A 19488-nucleotide genomic window follows, 5' to 3' on the forward strand; every position below is an offset into this window, starting at 1 on the left:
GCGTGTGAAACTAGTCGCGAATAGATTGGAATTCACTTTTTATACAAAGTCTTCCGATGTATACAGTAGCAGTACGCAAATACTCGCATATATTTTGTAGTGGCCAAAGTAACTTGCTTTGTTCCATAATATACAGTGCTAGTCCGCATGCAAACTAATCGTGTATACACTGGAATAGGCGCGAAAAACTTTACGATTTCAATCTGCAGTTGCATGCTGCCATTTTGATTAAAACACGACCTAGCATTTAATGTTAATTTAAATATTAATCATGCTCGTAAATTCAATTTCTGTTAGTATATTTTTTAAACAAGTTGATTTTTTATGGAAAATATAAGTGCAGCCACAAAATTATTGAACATATGATTAAGCTTCTAATTTTACAACATTACTTATACATTGTCATCTAATTTACTAACTGGGCCTCGTTTTTAGTATATTGCCATTTATAACCTTCAATTAAAAAACATTGTATTAAAAATTGAAGTTAGTGACGAAAACGAATCGCTGCAAAACCGACTCCACGTAGTCTTGTCTGCTCTACCCCTAGAGTGCAATTCAAAACCGCGTAGGCGCGGAGGGGCGAGGCGGCCTGCGAGCTGAGGCGCAGGTAGTTTTAACGCCCGCCGCCGCGGCTGAGGCTGACCGGCTGAGCCGGTCAGCAAGCCGAAGCTTCGGTGGTGAGCGTGAAAACCATCTGCGACGATAAGCTCGCAGGGGACCGCCGGAGCCCCGCAGCACCGGAGCCTTGACAGAAGCGATGCTTGCTGCATGTTGCTTGCTTACATTGTAAACGTACTGAGTTAAAAAATTAGAAGCTAATTAAATATATTTTATGGTGTCATTTAATAGTATTTTAGAAGTTTACTGTTAGAATGCATGCTACAAATTTAGATGCTAAAAAATAACCATCATGCTGAGTTGTATTTAGTGTGGTTTACTTAGAAGATACTACTGGCTAAGATAGTATTATTTAGATGCTCGTTAATTGTGGCTGACTTAGTAATTTAGAAGGCAACATAAATTTTTGGGGGCGAATAATGATATTAACACGTTCAACGCGGAACGAGACCTTTTAGTTCTCGTTTGTGACGTTTTAGTATCGCGCAAGTGAAATCCTATGTCCATCTCATTTCGGCAAATGATATTTCTGTATGTTTCTTTACTGATAGAGTGAGACAAATATTTTTGTTGACATTAGGTACATTGGATGTAGTATTTTTATGAATAAAAACGTACGAGATCTAATAGGTCTCGTTGCGACCAAATAGTAAAATTTTGCATCTAGCGCGGAACGAGAACTAAAGGATCTCGTAGCGATCTCGTGCGAATCCTCACAAGAAAATAATTAGTGTCGTGTCAACTTTCGATGTGTGCATATCAATTACGCTATAATCCGGAAGTGACCACTGAACACAAATATATAGTGAATACCAAGAAGAGACGTTGTGTGAGTTGCTATGAAAAGGCACGAAAACAATGACTAGCAAGGAAGCTGATAAAAGACAAAACAGGTAAAAGGTTTCTGTGTGAAGTGTGAAAAAACTATGTCTCTTCCATGTTAATGAAAAAAATTGTCATTTTTTGCACTGAACAGTTTATTAGTTTCTAATGCCTTACACTATAGTATTATAATAAATGATTAATTTTATCGATAATGTTGTTGGTCTTATTGTTTCTCATCACTATTTTTTTATCGATACTATGCAATATCTGCAAAACGAGATCTAAAAGTACTCGCATTTTCTTGCTATCTAGTGCAGAACGAGATCCAAAAGTTCTCGTTTTTCTATTTTGTAATTTTTTCATTATTGTTTTCGACATAACTTGAGGCGGTGAAAACCTACTGAAAGGTCTGATCATCTCCTACCTACACATACAAAAAAAATATAAAATTATTCAAATTTCATAAAACTATTGGGGTTTGAAGTGACTGAGTCGTACGAGATCTGCTGGATCTCGTTGCGTTATTCCTGATGGATCACGACGAGAACTTATAGATCTCGTTGCGTCATATTAACTAGATGCATAAATGGGCTTCCACGATGAACGTGTTAAAAAGAAGCCTGTTTAATTAGCACCCATTTTTAATCAACAAACTCAGATTCAAAAGCCTTTTTTATTTAATGCTTTACCTAATATTAATTTTGAATAGTTAAATTTGACCGTGTATAAATTGGAATGATGCATGTGCACGTCTAAGCTACGAATTATACTCGAGCAGTACGCAAAATTCGTGTATACTTTGAAATCACAAATTAAAAAACAGCATTACAAAATATCAGCGAGCAGTTTCCTATGGATGCGTTTTGGCTATGTACACTCTGTAAATACGCGGAAATACCATCTTACCTGTGAACAAGGCCTCACAATCATGCACTCGATCCAAAGCCTGATGAAGGCTGCGAAGGGACCAAACGTCTCCATGATGTACGCGTAATCAGCTCCACTCAGCCGAATCATGGTGCCTAGTTCCGCGTAGCAGTAGGCTCCTACCTGGGGAAGAGAAGAGTTTGTAAAATAAGGTGATTTGTTACAACCATTTTATTAATTAGGTACTAGCTGACCCGGCGAACATCGTACCGCCTTTTCCTTATTTGCTCACCGTTTAGACCTACCCTGGACTACGACAAACATTTTAAAACCAAAATCAGCTCAATCGGCCCAACCGTTCTCGAGTTTTAATCAGCCTAACGAACAACAATTCATTTTTATTTATATGGATTTACAAGTACATACACGTTATTTATAAAGAAACAAGTCAGGAAAGAAACAATTTTTTTTCGTTGGTGTAGGATGAAGTCTAACGCTGAAGCCTATCTTCATACGAGGGGCGAGATATCTCTTTCAGACGATCCCGCAGGCCATATTTTACTAAGTTCTTGGTGTGATAATAATGGGATGTGCTTTTGCTCCCTGGGGATTTCGTATTCAACAGGTTGACTGTTGGAATATAATATTATGTCTCTAATTCGATCATGATTTTTCATCCGCTTATTTTTTGATTGGCAGATTGATTTAATATAGTACTTCAAAGTTGCAAGTGTTGTAGTTGTTATTTAAATGCGATATTAAGGACCAAAATTCATGAAATAGGTAGCTTTGCAATCCCGTAAAAATGGGCACGTGTGAAGATTGCACAATATTACGCAAACAAAAATCTTGAATTTCGGGTCGTTTTGCAAACTGGTTTGATGGAATCATATCAATATAAGTCACATGACCGTTATTTATATCAAACTAGCAATGGCAACTGGTCTAACAGTCTAAGCTACAAGAAAATAATCCTTCTGATGAAAAGTTGTTTTAAATACCAAATTCTTTAGAGGAATTCTTAAAGCTTCCAGAAAGTTTTGGACTAAACCAAACGTAAACCTATTTTAGGCAATGACATTAAAATTAAATATCATCATTACCCAAAAAATGTAACATATCTTTTTTATCTCAACCCTTAAAATATGTTTATCGTAAAGTCAAACTAAACCCAAATTGTCTGGAAGCCAAATTAATCTGTGCCCTCTTAATCCCTATTAGTTCACACCTACGTAAGCCTTCGTTCCGAGGAAACCTTGAGGATTTTGTTGATAATTTACTGGGATTCTGTGGAAATTCCTACTTCCGTAGTTTTGTGATTAAAATAAAGCTTAGTAACTTGTGTGTAGGTTGTATGTGTTTGTTCTGCATCCTGAGGAAACTGATTTCCGCACCAGGATAGAGTGTAGCATATGACATTCACAAATACCTTAGTTTTCTATTGTTTATTTTCAATATCTTTTCTTTCACTGCATCTAGACCTCCATCCAGAGCGTCACCAAATGACAAAACTTCTCTATAATATGAATAGGTACTAACCTATGGTTCAATATTGCATTAGGAAGATATTTAGATTATACATGGGTGCAAAAGACTACTGATGCAATCTGATATAAATGATAGATATACATATAACAAGGTACATATGTAACTATGTGATTGCTTGAAGTTATTACTTTGTGGCTTTGTTACTTCCGATGGGAATTCTGGTTCACATATCCTGTTAAAACCACAATGTTGTTTTTAAAATGTTTAAAAATATTGTCCTTATTTTAAGCACATTATACTTCCCAGTAGTACCTAATTGTTTTTCCTAGTTTCAAAAGATGGAGTTCAGTGGTTGTCTAACATTCTACTACATAAAAGTATGTATGTCAAACTGGTCCATCTCTAAATGGAGTGTCTGATAGATGAATTGAATAAGAAGGATGTGAATATGTGAATGTACAACGACGAGAAGAAACGGCAGGAAGGAGAAGAATAGAGTTGGATATTATTTTATTACATTAAAAGTACTCAGTATTTTTTATATCTTGAACTTCATTATTGAGAAAAACATATTATTTAATTTGTTGACCATTAAGTTATGCTGTAAGTGATAAGGGCTTCGATACTGACATTATAACATGTTTGTAATATATTACATAGCTGCTAATTGTTCAACAAACTAATTTCGACGCCATATTATCGATAAATTATTGTTAACAGGGATCGTGAACCGGGGGCACAATTTCGCCAAGTTCTTTTTGGAGAAATATATCCACCATGAAAAAAATTTTAACATGAATGAAAATTACAGCATATGTTATATATGAAGATACATTGGCCTAGATTTGTTGTCTCGCGAAATATAACGCTAAATATTTTTCCTGGCTTTTAAATTCTAGCCTATAATATCAGTTCAAAAAATATCGTCAAAGTTGTCGAAAATAAAGTTAGGTTAAATATTTAAACTTTTCTTTGCGTGTTATGAACAGCATTTCAGCAATTTGACAAAATTAACGAATATGAAAAGGTTGACAAACCCTGATAGACTGACTATCACTTGTTTCTGCCGGGCATGTGGTAGATAGCACTTTATTTGCTATAGATACATGCATACATATAAGTAATTTATTCTCTATATAACTATGTATGTATGTATGCCACACGTGGTGATAGTACTAAGTATATAAACGACTATGTAATATGAGTCTCTGATAAAATAAGAGGGTCAGGATTTAATCTTATGTCATTGATCATTATTGCTCAGTAGGCACACATGACAATACACAGCATGACGAAGTATTAAAGTGATCAGAAAAACAATACAGTTACTTATGCAAGATGTCTGGATTACAGAAAATGAAACAAAAATCGATGAAATAAATCAATTTCCTTGAGCTCCTAACTTTTTTTAAGTGGGCTGCTAGTCGAAATGCGTTATGTAGAACCAAGAAACTGCACCAGTCACCGTCAATGTAGAAAAAGGAATACAAGGGAACCAGGACCTTAGAAGTTTTTGTTGCTATAATAGGCAGCAGACATTCTCAAGCGAAAGAGAATCAGATCAAATGATTCATGAAATCAGTTCATACAAAAATAGCTAGGTATAGGTAAATAAGTTCCTGTTATTTTAAGATTAAAAGCTATCAACAATATTAACGCTCCAATCCCTACGATAACGTTATATTGTCAAGGTCTGTTTATTATTATTTTCGCTAATGTCATAGTTCACACTAAGGTTATCGAGATGTGACGCTTAGATTTAACGAAAGCTTTTGATAGTATACATCATAGTTCAAACTAGCAAATCATTCTACAATCATCCTATATTTTTTTTAATGAATATACTAGAAGATTTCTGAGTTTTGAATGCTTTCTGAGAGAAATTTAACTGCAAGCACTACCCGATAAAAAATCAGTCAACCGTGTAAGACCTACAAAAAGTCATTTCAATCGCATCGTTCGATGGTTTGCATAAATGCAAAACAAATGAAGCAAACACAGCTTCCTTTTTATATAAAAGCTGAATTCAAAATATAATAATACCGAAGAAAACAGATTAAACGTCAGACCTAAATACGAGACAAGTTTTAAAATAAAATATTGTACAAAACAAGAGATATTATGAAACGGCAATTTTTAATAAGTCCCTCGAAGCATTGAAAAGATTTGTCTTCAGGCAATAGGGAACCTTTTAGATTGGCTTATTATACTGGTTTTAAAATGAGTTGGTCCTAATAAGTCCCTTGGGGTATACTCTAATGAGCAGAAAAGCTCAGTAGCGTTGGTGGACGAGAAAAATAACGATGAAGATGGAATTTTAAAACAAAATAGCAATATAAATAAATGGCTTTGGGTATCACAGGAGTATACTGACGATAAATAGCAATTTCCATAACAATTTGGTCGGAATTAGAATAACAAGCTGCTGTTGAAGTTACTCTTCTAATATAAAGCTGAAGAGTTTGTCTACTGGTCAGTCTGGTGGTAAACCCCATGGAACACAAATATATCAAGCCAAGCCCTAGTATCCAATGGACTCCAGAAGAAACTAAAGAGGGTTTTAGTCATTAAAGTCTGACATCCCTTCCGCTGCACCAAGAGATTAGACAGCTCCATCTAATGATTTCCCATGTCCAAAATGGTACACAGCTTCTTTGTAAATATTATTATTGATCACTAAATTACTCACCATACTAAAAACTCCAGAAGCTACCCACACTAACAGACTAGCGTTAACTGATCCCGTATACTTCAGTACTCCTGTAGGTGATACAAAGATACCACTGCCGATGATAGACCCCACTATAACTGTGATGCCGTTCATAAGGGACATTTTGGCTTCTAAAGCTCCTTCGCCCCCATCTTTGGCTTCCGGGTCCCCCTCGGCATCTGATTTTAGGGCTTCGCTCTCGCATTCTTCTTTAATTTTTGGTGACCTGTAAAGAATAAAATTTTGGTTAATTTTGGTACATCAACACTTTACTTTTCGATTACTACTATTTTGATTGCTGCCAAGTGTATCTGAAATCTGCTGCAACTCGTATAGATAATCTTAGTTTCTACTTATTCTTCTCGCACCTAGATAAAGAAGCCTATATTTATAGGCTCCTATCAGGTATACACAATTTATTTTCAACGCTTGGGTACTTTTACTCATACGCTACCCCTAGGTAATAAGTAGGTCATGTTATTATAGAGCTAGTTTTTTATTTTTTTCACTTAACAACCCTCACCTGTCCATTATCGTATTTTTAGACATAAAAGCTATTGATTCACGTTACCGTACATTTACGAAGACACCATAATATGTAGAGCTTATGACATCGTAACTTCTATGGGCATGCATTACATAAAACCATGGCATAAAACTGAGTACTTTATCGTTCTCGCACATTGCAGACTAAACAATTGATCCGATGGTAGGATTTTTTTAAGGAAAATCATGATTCCAATCAAAGTTTTCAGTTGGTCTTATACCGGTTAAATACCTGATCTTTGCAATGTGCGTACTATCATTTATCTTCATAAGATTTATGAGCCCAAACAAACTAACGGCCGACTAAAAGTTTGCAGTGTGCACTCTTAGTGCACGAAGTGAAGACGATGGTTCAGTGACACGGGAAGTTTGGGCTGATTGAATAATACCACGTAATGGGATTTGTTCACGTAACAGTCTTCAAGAACAATTGGATTGGTAAAAATAGTCTGCATAACCTATGACATTGGGTGTCTGCTATGACCTCTTATTGCCCTATAGAACATTATTTTCCTCCTGGCCTAACCCAATTTTTATTGGGATAGGCGCAGCATGTTTTCTTCGCCCATGCTCTGTTGTCCTAAAACTAACGCAAACAGAAAATACGTTCTAAGTTCTCCGAAAAACCTAGAAAATTCTAAGTGTTTTTAAGTATCAAGTTTCTAGGTCATTTTCGAGAGAAATATTTATTGTTCTCTATTATCCATAATTAAACCAATTAATATTCGTCAAATAAGTTATGAAATGGGTACACTCATATTAGTATTTTTGCTTGAAACTCTTTAATATTCTGTACCAGTTCACTGAACATCAAACAGCTGACGCGATGGTCGATATTGACAGGCCATTAATTCATTGTCTATCCAGCCCTGCATTAATTAACTTAAACCTAGGCTGATTTCACAGACACTATAAATCCTTATCATAATGGATAGTCTTAGTTTTAATTAGAAGTAATTGGATCTAATCGCATTTAAGATGGACAGTTATTTATGTTATCTAGGCAATGATATAATGTGAGTGAATTGTGAATGTATTTCATCATTGGGATAAGCCAATTATCAGCACTTGCCAAGCTTTTTCTCATTACGATGGGGTCTTCTTCTAGCCTAATCATAAACAACTGAATATCAAGCATCGTGAAGCGACTTCCATACTGTTGTGTCTACATTCCGAAAAGTGGATGTGCTAATATATTCCATGTTTTTAAATCCATTTGTAATAAGATCGACGCGACCCACATCAAATTCATTATAAATATGGAAATGATGACCACCCACAAAAGTCAAGGCCAATTGTCTATCAAATCAATTCAAGGAGACCTAGTGGCCACAAAATTCGTTAAACTGTCATTTCCGCACTCATATTGCAGTCGAGGAGATGAGTGATGAAGTAATTCGATTAAGACAATTGTGAATCCGGTTTATTGCATAAAGTGGTCTGTTGTAGTCAAATTGAGGAGAGTTGTAGAGGTATGAAAGGAAGGAGAAATTAGTAACGGAAAGTTTGTATACCTTAATAAGAATATGCTTATCTTAAATAATATTAATAAGAGGAAAAGTTTTTTGATCGTTTATTGTACACTAAAGATTCCGAATCAACTAAACGGTTTTGAATATACCTACATATTTCAAGTTCGCCGTCGCTATTAGAAAACTACACTACCCCTAAATAACAAAAGCCAAAGGTATATATGCAGGTACGGGAAAAAGTGTGTGGGTAAAACCGCGAGAAACTATAGTCGATAATATAGTTAATTTGCGTTACATTATTTAAGGATATTTTGTACCGCAATAAGTACAACTTTTTCTTTATTTTACAAACCATTTATTTGATTATTAGGTATACTTAGAGAAAACTGTACATTACTGGGAGCATAAAAAAACTTGACCATATTACAGCTCATTCAAAAGAGTTAAATCTAAATCAGTGCATGAGGATATCATTGTACAATGTTCCCAGACGTCTTTTGTGAGCGGTCAAAGGAGTGATTACGCACAAAGAGAGCTTGTGAAAAGAAACGGATCACTGGGGTCCCGCAAGGACGCATATGAGGCCCGATTCAAGTTTTAGATTCATCGCAAGCCTTTGATTCACTTGAACATGTTGATATGTATGTACGTACGGTGGTTGGATTTAATTTTATTGCTATTGAATTTTTGAATGTTAGGAAACAAAATTAAACAGACGTAAAAATACAATAGAAGATAATTATGTTCTTATTTTGCGGTTCTGAACCTGAACTGTTCAATTAATGTATGCTTTCTTTTAACACAATTAGGAATAGAACATAATAGAATATGTCTTTATTTAGGCTACCACTTTAACTTAACAATTATTAAGGTGCTTGACGTAAATCTTTTGGGTAATACCTACTTATTCCTAATTCTGGATATTACTTATAGAAAAACTAAGAGCATAAAAAATACAGGATTGCCAAAACGTTACATAACATACACGTTCGATATCTTAAACAAAAGCCATAAAATAAACGAGTATGTTGGCTATATACTTAAAATTCCGCCCAAACCGGTTTCATATCATTATTTTTTGTAAACTGTTATAATTTGAATATACTTAAACAGTTATTTTACATAATAGATAAAGTGTGAGACAATGATAGAAAACAGGATCAGGAAGAAACGAGTGACCTAATGACCTTTAAGATAAGATTAAGTGTTGTTGCTTTGATTATAAGTGCTATTTATATTAATTGAAGGGAAGAAGTGTTTGTTATTCATTATGTTAAACAACAACAATCTACAGAACGAATAATTGAATATGTATAGCGCAAAGTATAATTCAAGTCTTTATCCATTTTCTATATTAGCTAGCTCTAGAAAAGTACTACCGGCAGACGGGAAAAATGTAGACGTACTAGTAGTAGGTAGTAATAGATGTAATCAAGAGGTCAGTAGACTTTAACAGTAGTTTTATAATGATGGACTTACATATCTACGAAACTTTAGGTCCATAAGTTCTTTGTGAAATCAACAATGTTAAACAATAACAAATCAAGTATTTAGTCAAAACTAACTTTAAAAACAGCAATACATAACTCCTATTAATAATAACTGTCGAACTCTACTCTCTCTACAATGGTCTGCGATTTGGGTCAAATGGATGCGGAAGCTTTTAAGCACTCTAAAAGTTTAACTGGGGGTTGGAGTTTCATTCATAGCAAAAGCCGTAATAAATATTGTGGTAAAAATGATCTTATTATATTTCGAAATGCAGTTCTAAAATCTAGTGGCTCCATCAATATAATCGAAGACATATAACTATGTATATAAAGGAAAGTCGTGTTAGTTACGCTACCTATAACTCAAGAATGGCTGAACTGTTGAAGCTGAAAGTAAGGCAGGGGGTAACTTAGACCCGGACAAAAGGACAAAGGATACTTTTCTCACCATTCAGCTACGTTAAGCAGTTATCTTGGGCCGTGATAGATAGATTAAAATATTTCTTAACTGGAAGCGGTCATTTTTACAATAACAGCCGAATATGGTCTTCGCATATTGTGCCGACTACATACAATTGGATAAACTTATCGGAATTACCGATACCCTGGCAACAAATCACAACAAGAAACCGATGAAATCTTTGCGATAATTGCCGCATCTCCAACAAACCAATCTTTAAACATTAAGACCACATATGAACTCAATCAGATACAGTTTACAAGAGTGGCAAGTTATCTTGAGCAAGTGATAGCGCCGGTCAATAGTTCAAACTGGGAGAAGATAACAGCAGGTTTGGAGTTCCTGCATTTACTGTTGAGTTAAAAAGACTGATTCATAATGTTCTGAGATTTAATGATAATGTTGTTTAAGTCAAGGATTTTTTTGATACTTTTTCCTGTAGGTACTTGCATCAGATATGCAATGTGCGTTAATGTAATAAATACTGAATGAATTGGAGCAACTATCTGCTTGCCATATGAATTCTGATTTGTTTGTATTGTTATATGCATAGTTGTAGTGCGAAGTAGGTGAGTGATTGTAGTCTAGGTATCTAGTGATCTAAATAATGTCAGGATTGATAATTAACTTCAGGTAATGAGACCAAAAAATCGTATAACATGATAGACAATTCGATGACAATGGCTTTTTATGTTTGGAAAAGGATTCTTCTTATAAATATGAAATATAATATGAAATGCATTGATCCTCTTCTGTGTGAGAGGAGACCTGTACCCAGTAATGGGATAATAGGAAGGCTGATGATGATGATTGTACCTTACCTTGGGTGACAGACATTTTTAGTGTGTCCAATGTTCCATAGTAAATTGATTATGTTTTAATTGTTACCGAGAAGTGAATGCTCTCACCAGTTCCAGTAACCCACGTGATAATTGAGGCACCAACATATTGGGGCGGAGCAATATCAATTAATTCACTATTGGTTTAATTAATTGTTTAACAACAACAGCAATTCTTTTGACTCCTTTTTATTCCGTTTTTTTGCTTTTTTGGCCTCAATGCAAGTCAGAATTGTTGGCTGTAAGTCCTAATGTTTTTTCTCAACACATTTTCCAGTTATTAACAATACACTCCTTTAAAATTTGTAAATCTTCGTAGATTTTCACCTTCAGCGGCAACAGCACCAATTTTAGGATTATTTCGCATTTTTAATGATCTTCCGTTCAATTTATGAGCAAAAATTGTATTTTAATTATCCAAAATGATCAGATGATTAAGTGAAGCGAAGGGTGAGTGATTAAAATTCTAATTAAGTATATGTAGGTCGCTTATTTAGTGTAGCTTGTTAGATACGCTAGTTAAGATATTAGCTACACACTCTTCAAGGACAAATTGTCTATCAATTTGCTTTGTAGTTTTTTGTTCTTTGAATTGGTTAGTTTTTTTTTCATTATGTGGAACATTTTCTTTACCTTCTGTTTCAGGAAATTTAGTTATTTCATTTGTTTTAATTTGACAATAACGATACTCTGTTCTTTAAATGAACCTGAGTGTCGATTTAGATCATTTCTATCTGATTAAAATCAGTTCCTAATTATTTTGCTTATAATGAGCAGATACATAGAAAGATCTGTTTTTTTTGCTCTCCTCTTTACTATGACGAAGCTTCGTATGCTAATATTCAGCAAATTATTCTAAGAAAATGTAGGGGGGTAGTACATGCTTTGGTAAAGTAGATCAGCGATCTCTGAAATAGTAGATACCTACCTACTCACAAAGTTACAATAGTCTGAGTCTATCAGTGTTTAAAATATCGGTAATTAAATTATCCTTTTGAGGATACCGTTCTAGAAAAAATACATTTCAAACAGGATTCACCTAATGTGTAAGCAAATATTACAAAATAACGTACAAAAATACCAAATATCTGCCAATAAATAATTGCAACAGTATCGATTTCAGTTAACGAGGTTACAGCCGAAACGTTATACCTTAATTATTTTTATAACCTTCATAGATAAATAATTACTTTCAATACACCGAAAAATCATCACCCACTCATCCTTTTCCGAAAAACATTAGTATCATGAAATACATACATACTATATTAGCCAATAGATAGAAATATACAAGACCTCTATAATCGATATCTTTGAACTGTAAAAAAGAGTCGGTGAAGAACATAGTGATTTATTTAATTTCAAAAGAAAATAATGTAGGTATATGAAAGAAGCCCTTCTTGGTAATTGGGTAAAAAATAACCGTGATACTAACGGGAGACACATTCAAACCAAACTTACTCAACGAAAGAAATATTAACTTTGCTTTCCTACGCTCACGCAAATAAAAATAATCATCATAGCGTACTACTTATTATATTCCAGTAACGTATTCATGTCCCCATCTGCCAGACTGTCCTTGGCCTAGATAGCTCAAAGGGGCTGGAACCCTAACTAGGAATATACATGGGGTTGTTAAATTGCGTCAGCCTTCTCATTGGCCAACCAGTTTCTGTCTACTTAGGGGGTGATTTTGTTCTTGTTTGAGCAAAACTGTCTGTATTTTGAAAGCTGCAAAGACCGGAGCTAGGGCAAAACTTTGATAAATTTACGGCCATTCTCAATATTCTATCTAGGTATCTGCTGTTTTGCTTACAAGACATAGGAATTTGATATAACATGTATATATGGGGCCAATGTCAAAATTCTATATCTGGTGAGGAAATCAACACATATGTAGATACAATATTGAAAATGGTTGTCAGAGACTTTGTGACTCCAGAAATCAGTAATCAATCATAAGTCGAAAGTAACAATTTAAAGCACTTCTGAGATTTCTCATTTGTCGTCTATTCATTTCACCTAACTCGGCATTTACTTTAATGATCCTATAAAACCTGGGAAATGGTCTTTTTGCCCTAAATTCTCTCTCAACAAAGAACTCTTACCAGCAATCAGGTACTTACAGAAACGACTTACGATTCGACACAGCGGGAAGTATGGATTTAATTCATAAGTACATTGATGAGGCTTCCGTCTAATTCAGTTACGTTATTAGTTGCCGATTAAATAACTACCTCATTTGTTCTAATAAGTCCTATATTAACTGTAACTACAGAATAAAAGGAACAATTTCCTCATGTGGTTACAAATATTTTTATCATCGTTTTTGTGACCTTTCTGATATTAAATAAAACAAATTAATTTACCACGTGCTTCTGTAAGGTAACTAACTATTAACCTTTTTTATGTGATCCCTAATATCAAACGTATTGTGTACCTTGTTAACAAGCAACCCCTCAAAATATTGATAGCTGATTGAACACTTAATCAAATGATTTTAGACATTCTAGAAAAATTCGATCAACTACTTATCTAAATGCAAATGAAAATCTTTATTCGCAGAGACATGGTAAATACAGAAGGTGGTAAAAACAAAGTCTATCTACCACCAACTAATTGACCCCCTTGAAGTATTATCACAATCAATTTTATGAGACATCCTTCATGCAATATGTTCTCAAGAGTCATAAACATGATAATCCACATCATCTCTTTCCTATCAAATTCCCTAACAAGACAGCTGTCCTTGAAGCGTGTTACTGATCTCTTAGGCGCCGTGATACTGTATATAGGTACTTAAATACATAGTACTTTGGTAAGTACACAGGGATGGCAAATCTAAGCACGTTGGACCACGTGCGCCATTCTGTAAAATAATTTGGGCATGCTTTAAGAAGCATGTCTTAAGAGACATCTAACAGATAACTAAACTCTTCATGTAAATCCTTAAAATCCTATTAATTATTTGAAATTTTTTAACATTTACAAACAAAATGGGGTTTATGATTTCTTGAAGGCCTAGGTCTTGCCATCATTATATTCCTCATTATTTCAGCTGTAAATCCATGGCTGAACATATGCCCCCTTTGATTTTCAAAAGGACCTTTTGCAAACAAGCTGCTTTCAGCCCCACTTTATGGCATCACTACATGATTATTTTTAATAATCTATGATACGAACGTATAAGAATAAAGGTTTGATATCCCTGAACAAGCTACACCGAGATAGGGGCATTGACGTCAGAGAGCCGCCCGTAGGTTGCCAAATAGACCCCTCCACGGGCGATTATCGGAAAACGTGACGGCTGAAAATGTGGACTCGTGGTATGCCAGCTTTCATTTACATGAAAATGTGATTAAGGATTAATTATTAAAATAATTTAAGTAAGGTATGTTATCTTAACAAGAATTAATAGAAGATTGGCGCTTTAGTTTCAAAGAAAATTTAGTTTGGGAATATTTTTGGCCACTTAAAGAACTAAGTTGTGCGCTCTACATGTTAGCAATTCCGGATCAATAATATTTTATGGGAAAGCGAAAGAAACTGATATTTACTTGTAAGTTTTTAATCTTCATCGTAAATTACTCATCAATCAGATGGTCTTCTCACCATATTATTAGGACCTACCACAACAAATACCCATCTGGATTGTATCACTTCTTTTTTTGCATTTTTTTATGATATTATATTACTGAGACGAAGTGGCCTTGCACATCTGATAAAGCAGTAATTTGACCTTCCATCCTATCTGGCACCAGGCACATTATTAGGTACACTTTCTCATTATACATCCTTGATCTCATGTTTTAAAAGTAAAACAAGGAAATATTTATTTTTAGGTTATTTTACGTATGCACTACCTACTTCCTGTAGTGATATTGTAAAGTACGCTAACTTAATAATTGTTGATAACGTAATCCAAGTTTGGTCAAAAATAATATAATTTGTTGTTTTTATATGCCGTTAAAATTTTAGTTTATACATATATAAATGAACCGTAATACTGTGCCGTAATTATAAATAAATAAACTGCAAGATGTAACTACATGTGAATGTGAATGTATGTAAATGTGAAAAGAAGAAAAGAAAGTTTGCTACAAGAAAACTTTTAAACTTTAGAAGCTGCGCACTTTTTCAGGAATTTTGAGCATGAAAAACATTTTCATCCAAATTATTACGTATAGTTTACTTTTTTGTGTACAAATTAGGTTATACTTTTTTGGATAGATAAAAGGCTATCCTCAGTTCCCAAATTACCTTTAGCTCAGCCCGTTTGGCTACACACTCCAATCGATAGATTGCTGGTAGTGTCAGGTCACTAGGTCGGTCATATGTCCGCCATGACCAGATTATTATGGGATAACTTTATTTCTATTAATAAGATCTATGTATAAAAATGCATAATCAGAAAGAAGAAAGAAAAACCATTTATCTAAAAAAGACGCACACCAGGTAAGTAAAATACAAAAGGATACATTGAAATTATTATTTAAAGTGTTAATTGGTGCATTCCCTTTGAACTGCGTACATTCGGATAACTTTAGCACAATTATTAAACCCAATCTCAATTATTTCTGTTTTGAGGATAAATATAAAAAATACTTACCTGATTATTGAGGATAAGGCTCTGTAGTTATACTGGCGTGAAACTTCAAGATTATGCATATGTTTGAAGAATTATTATTTACCCTTAGACCACCGTGAACTTAGGCACTTGGGTATATCACCCAGGGACTTTCACTAGTCCTACTTAAACCATAAGGAAAATGTGCGTCGGCGAAACTCAATATTTTTTAAGAGAATAAAACGAAAATATATTGTTGAACAACTTCGCGTAGCCGGAAAAAGTCGATAAAAGTGTATTGCCTTGCACCACATAGGCTTTATTTTATACTTGGATAAACGGGAAGAAAACGAAGTACCTAGTTCGAGATTAAATGAAACCTTAAAATTAAGTGGTCCAGATTATTTTTATCAGATCCACTAACCCATGAGATTAACGCGTTTAAAATAAACAAACTCAGAAATACATAGATAGATATATTTATTAGACCTTCAGGCTTTCACCAAGAGATAACCACAGTCACGTGCTTCTCATTCACACAAAACATCCTTGACAAACGGCCTTACTCCGGCCACCAATTAATGCTTTGCCAAATGACTTGCAGAGCAATTGAAAAGGATTGGTAATGAAATATCTATTGTTATTACATAAGCGTTGAAACTGTTACAGTTAAGATCAATTGGATGACGACATAACTGTCTAGGATTGCTGTAAGGTAGAATTTAGACCAGGAAACGTTTAGCGATAGATTTAGATAGTTTAAGGAGCATTTAGCGGTCGATTTTGATAGTTTAATTGTTTGTTTGCATTTTATCTATGAATTGGTGGAGTAAAAGCTTTTAAGTAAGTTTAAGATATAATCTTCTATGAATAAGAAAAAGGATTATTCACAACCAGCTTTTCACATTTCCCCGCGTCTAAAGGGACACACTCTCACCAAGATAAAAAGCTCAAGATAAGTCAAGGGCCCTATGTCCGATTTTCAGTAGTTTTATGTGAAAGGGTAGCAAATATTCACAAAAACAGACGTTTAGTGTGATAAAGGAAATATCTAAATATCATACGTTAGTACCAACTCTATCGTAGGCATGGTTAGGTTGTGGATAAGGATTTAAGTAAATCATAACCAACTAAAAAAAACTGGACTACCTAGCCTTAAATAAACCACAATCGTGTCGGTCTAGCATTTGCAAAAACTTTCAGCTGCAATTTTCCCTGCCTTTACAAAAAGAGAATAGTTTCAGTAACCGCTTCAGTGACCATCAATAAGAAACGTTTAGCTGACGTAATATAACAGTTATCTTAACTTCTGCACTGCAGAGTGCAGACTAAACTGTCGGCCGAAAGTTGACTCGATAGTTGGCAAATATTTTGTTAAGAGGTAATCTTTATTGGACATACCTAATCGTAACTACTACTGAAAATGTTACTAGTACATAATGTGCTTTGTTTTATTGACCTTATCTATACTAATGTTATAAAGCTGAAGAGTTTGTTTGTTTGTTTGCTTGAACTGGCTAATCTCAGGAACTACTGGTCCGATTTGAAAAATTGTTTCAGTGTTAGATAGCCCATTCATTGAGGAAGGCTATAGGCTACTTTTTATGCGGGTTCGTGCACAGATTCCCGCGGGATGTGGGTGAAACCGCTGGCAGAAGCTAGTTTACCAATATTTGCATTTTAATAAAAAAATATTCCAGTAAAAACCAAATCCTAAAACTAAAAAGTATAGTTTTCAGTCGGTCTGATACCGGCTAAATACCAAATCTTTGTAATGTGCGTTCTACTACTCATCGTCATACTGATTCACGAGTCCAAACAAACTATCGGCCGACTAAAAGTTTGCAGTTTGCGGGTACTCTTATACTTTCAGCGGAAATAATTGGTTTTCAGCAAAAACTTGACGGAGATTGAAAATGACGAAGTGGAAGAAAGTATTGATACCTATTTACCTGTTTATGACTGTTAAGAGAGAGCTTTTGTAAAAGTGCAACGTGGAGTGAACCATATGGTAGGTGAACTTATAAGACAAGCTTTCCCAATGTACCTATGTATTATTTTTACATCTGCCCAGCATTTTCCCAACTACGTTGAATGAAAAATCCTTAATGCTAAGATTACTTTTTTTTGGGATGTTTTGTAAATGTGCTATGTATCATGGATCAATATTTTCATTGGTTTATTTCTATGAAAAATAGGTATTGATTTTAAGTGTAAAAAGGTAAGCTCATTTGGGAACAATTAAACTGAAGGAAGGAAATCTTTTACTCTTAAATAATCTTAAAGCACTTCCAAGAAAACTTATTAACTTAAGGAAAAAGCTCAAAGGATTTTACGAACTTATCAAGTTAATTTCATTAGTCGAAGATTATCCAACCGCCTCTAAAATTGGTTTAAAAATATCGATAAAACCCAGGAAAAAAACTCGATAAGTAGGTACATAAGTTCCTTATCAATTCTCTCTAAAAATAGGTTTAATATTATAATATTCCTCTGCACTCTCCGAGGCCAACTAGGGGTCAAAGGTAAAAGACATTTTCGGGGTAGTCTCAGTACCATAGAGGGTGACCCGAGGGGGTGGGGGGAGGGAAATCGATGACGCCACGTGTTCGTCTGACGCAAGAAGCGGTGGTAACGCGGGAAATGATTTTTTAAATCATATGAATTTAGAACTGTATGTCTAATCTATAGGTAGTCTATAGACAGATAAAATATAAGAGAAAGTCTTGTTAAATACACTATTTCAAACTAAAGAATGGCTGAAAAGTTTAAGCTGAAAATAAGAGGGGAGGTAGCTTATACCCGGTAGCAGGATATAGAATAGCTTTTTTCTTACCATCCAGCAAGCATGGTCTATAAAAACTGCGTTCGGATTTACGAAAATTAATATTTGAAACAGTCAATGTACCTATTCTAGTATCTACTTATTTCAAATATTGAGGTTATCGGCAAATGTCTATTAGCTGGTACAGAGAAATTGCGAAGCTTTGAGCTTTATCTATGTTTTTGACGTAATTATATCGTCATTAATCATTATCATCAATCACGACTGATGTATGTCTCGTGCGCTTTTATTTATCTATTAAAGTTAATAGATGGGTATAAAACATTAGGTAGTTGATGCAAGTCGATTTAATTTCGTGCTAATCATGAATGAAGTACTTATTTTTCTGTAAATTGATTAATCGTCAGGTAACAAATATTTAAGTTAGGCTTTGTAAAATAAATTTAAATGATCTGCCTATCCAATCTGTAGTTCTATTCCTAACTTAAGCACAGCTTAATTTTTTTAAATATAATTTCGTAACTATTTTACTTAACTTTTATTCTTTCATGCAGTTTCGGAGGCCACTTATTTGAAATATATTTTTTTTATTATCATTGGATATTAGTGTGCATTTTTTAAAATACTTAGGGCTGATTTTTCAATCATCAGTTAACTTCTATCTGAGGAATAAATATGGCGGTTTGACATATTTTCCATACAGAAGCTGTCAAAACGTTAAAAATATTCCTCAGATAGGAGTTATCTGGCGATTGAAAAATCAGCCCTAGAGCATATATTTCGATTTAAGTTTATCTAAGTTAAAGTCGGAAAAATGT

At 34.3% G+C, this 19488-nt stretch overlaps 1 protein-coding gene across 1 annotated transcript in view; it reads right to left on the bottom strand.

Moving 5' to 3' along the window:
* Positions 1-19488, bottom strand: part of LOC110377068 (large neutral amino acids transporter small subunit 2) — a 39370-nt gene that overhangs the window by 19618 nt on the left and 264 nt on the right. Inside the window, exons 2-3 of the mRNA XM_064040102.1 lie at positions 6491-6737; positions 2353-2496 (exon numbers count right to left, since the gene is read on the bottom strand). Of these exons, the coding sequence (XP_063896172.1) occupies positions 2353-2496; positions 6491-6737 (391 nt within the window). The remainder of the gene's footprint in view (positions 1-2352; positions 2497-6490; positions 6738-19488) is intronic.

Source organism: Helicoverpa armigera, chromosome 21 (genome assembly GCF_030705265.1).
Source record: "Helicoverpa armigera isolate CAAS_96S chromosome 21, ASM3070526v1, whole genome shotgun sequence".
NCBI lineage: Eukaryota > Metazoa > Arthropoda > Insecta > Lepidoptera > Noctuidae > Helicoverpa > Helicoverpa armigera.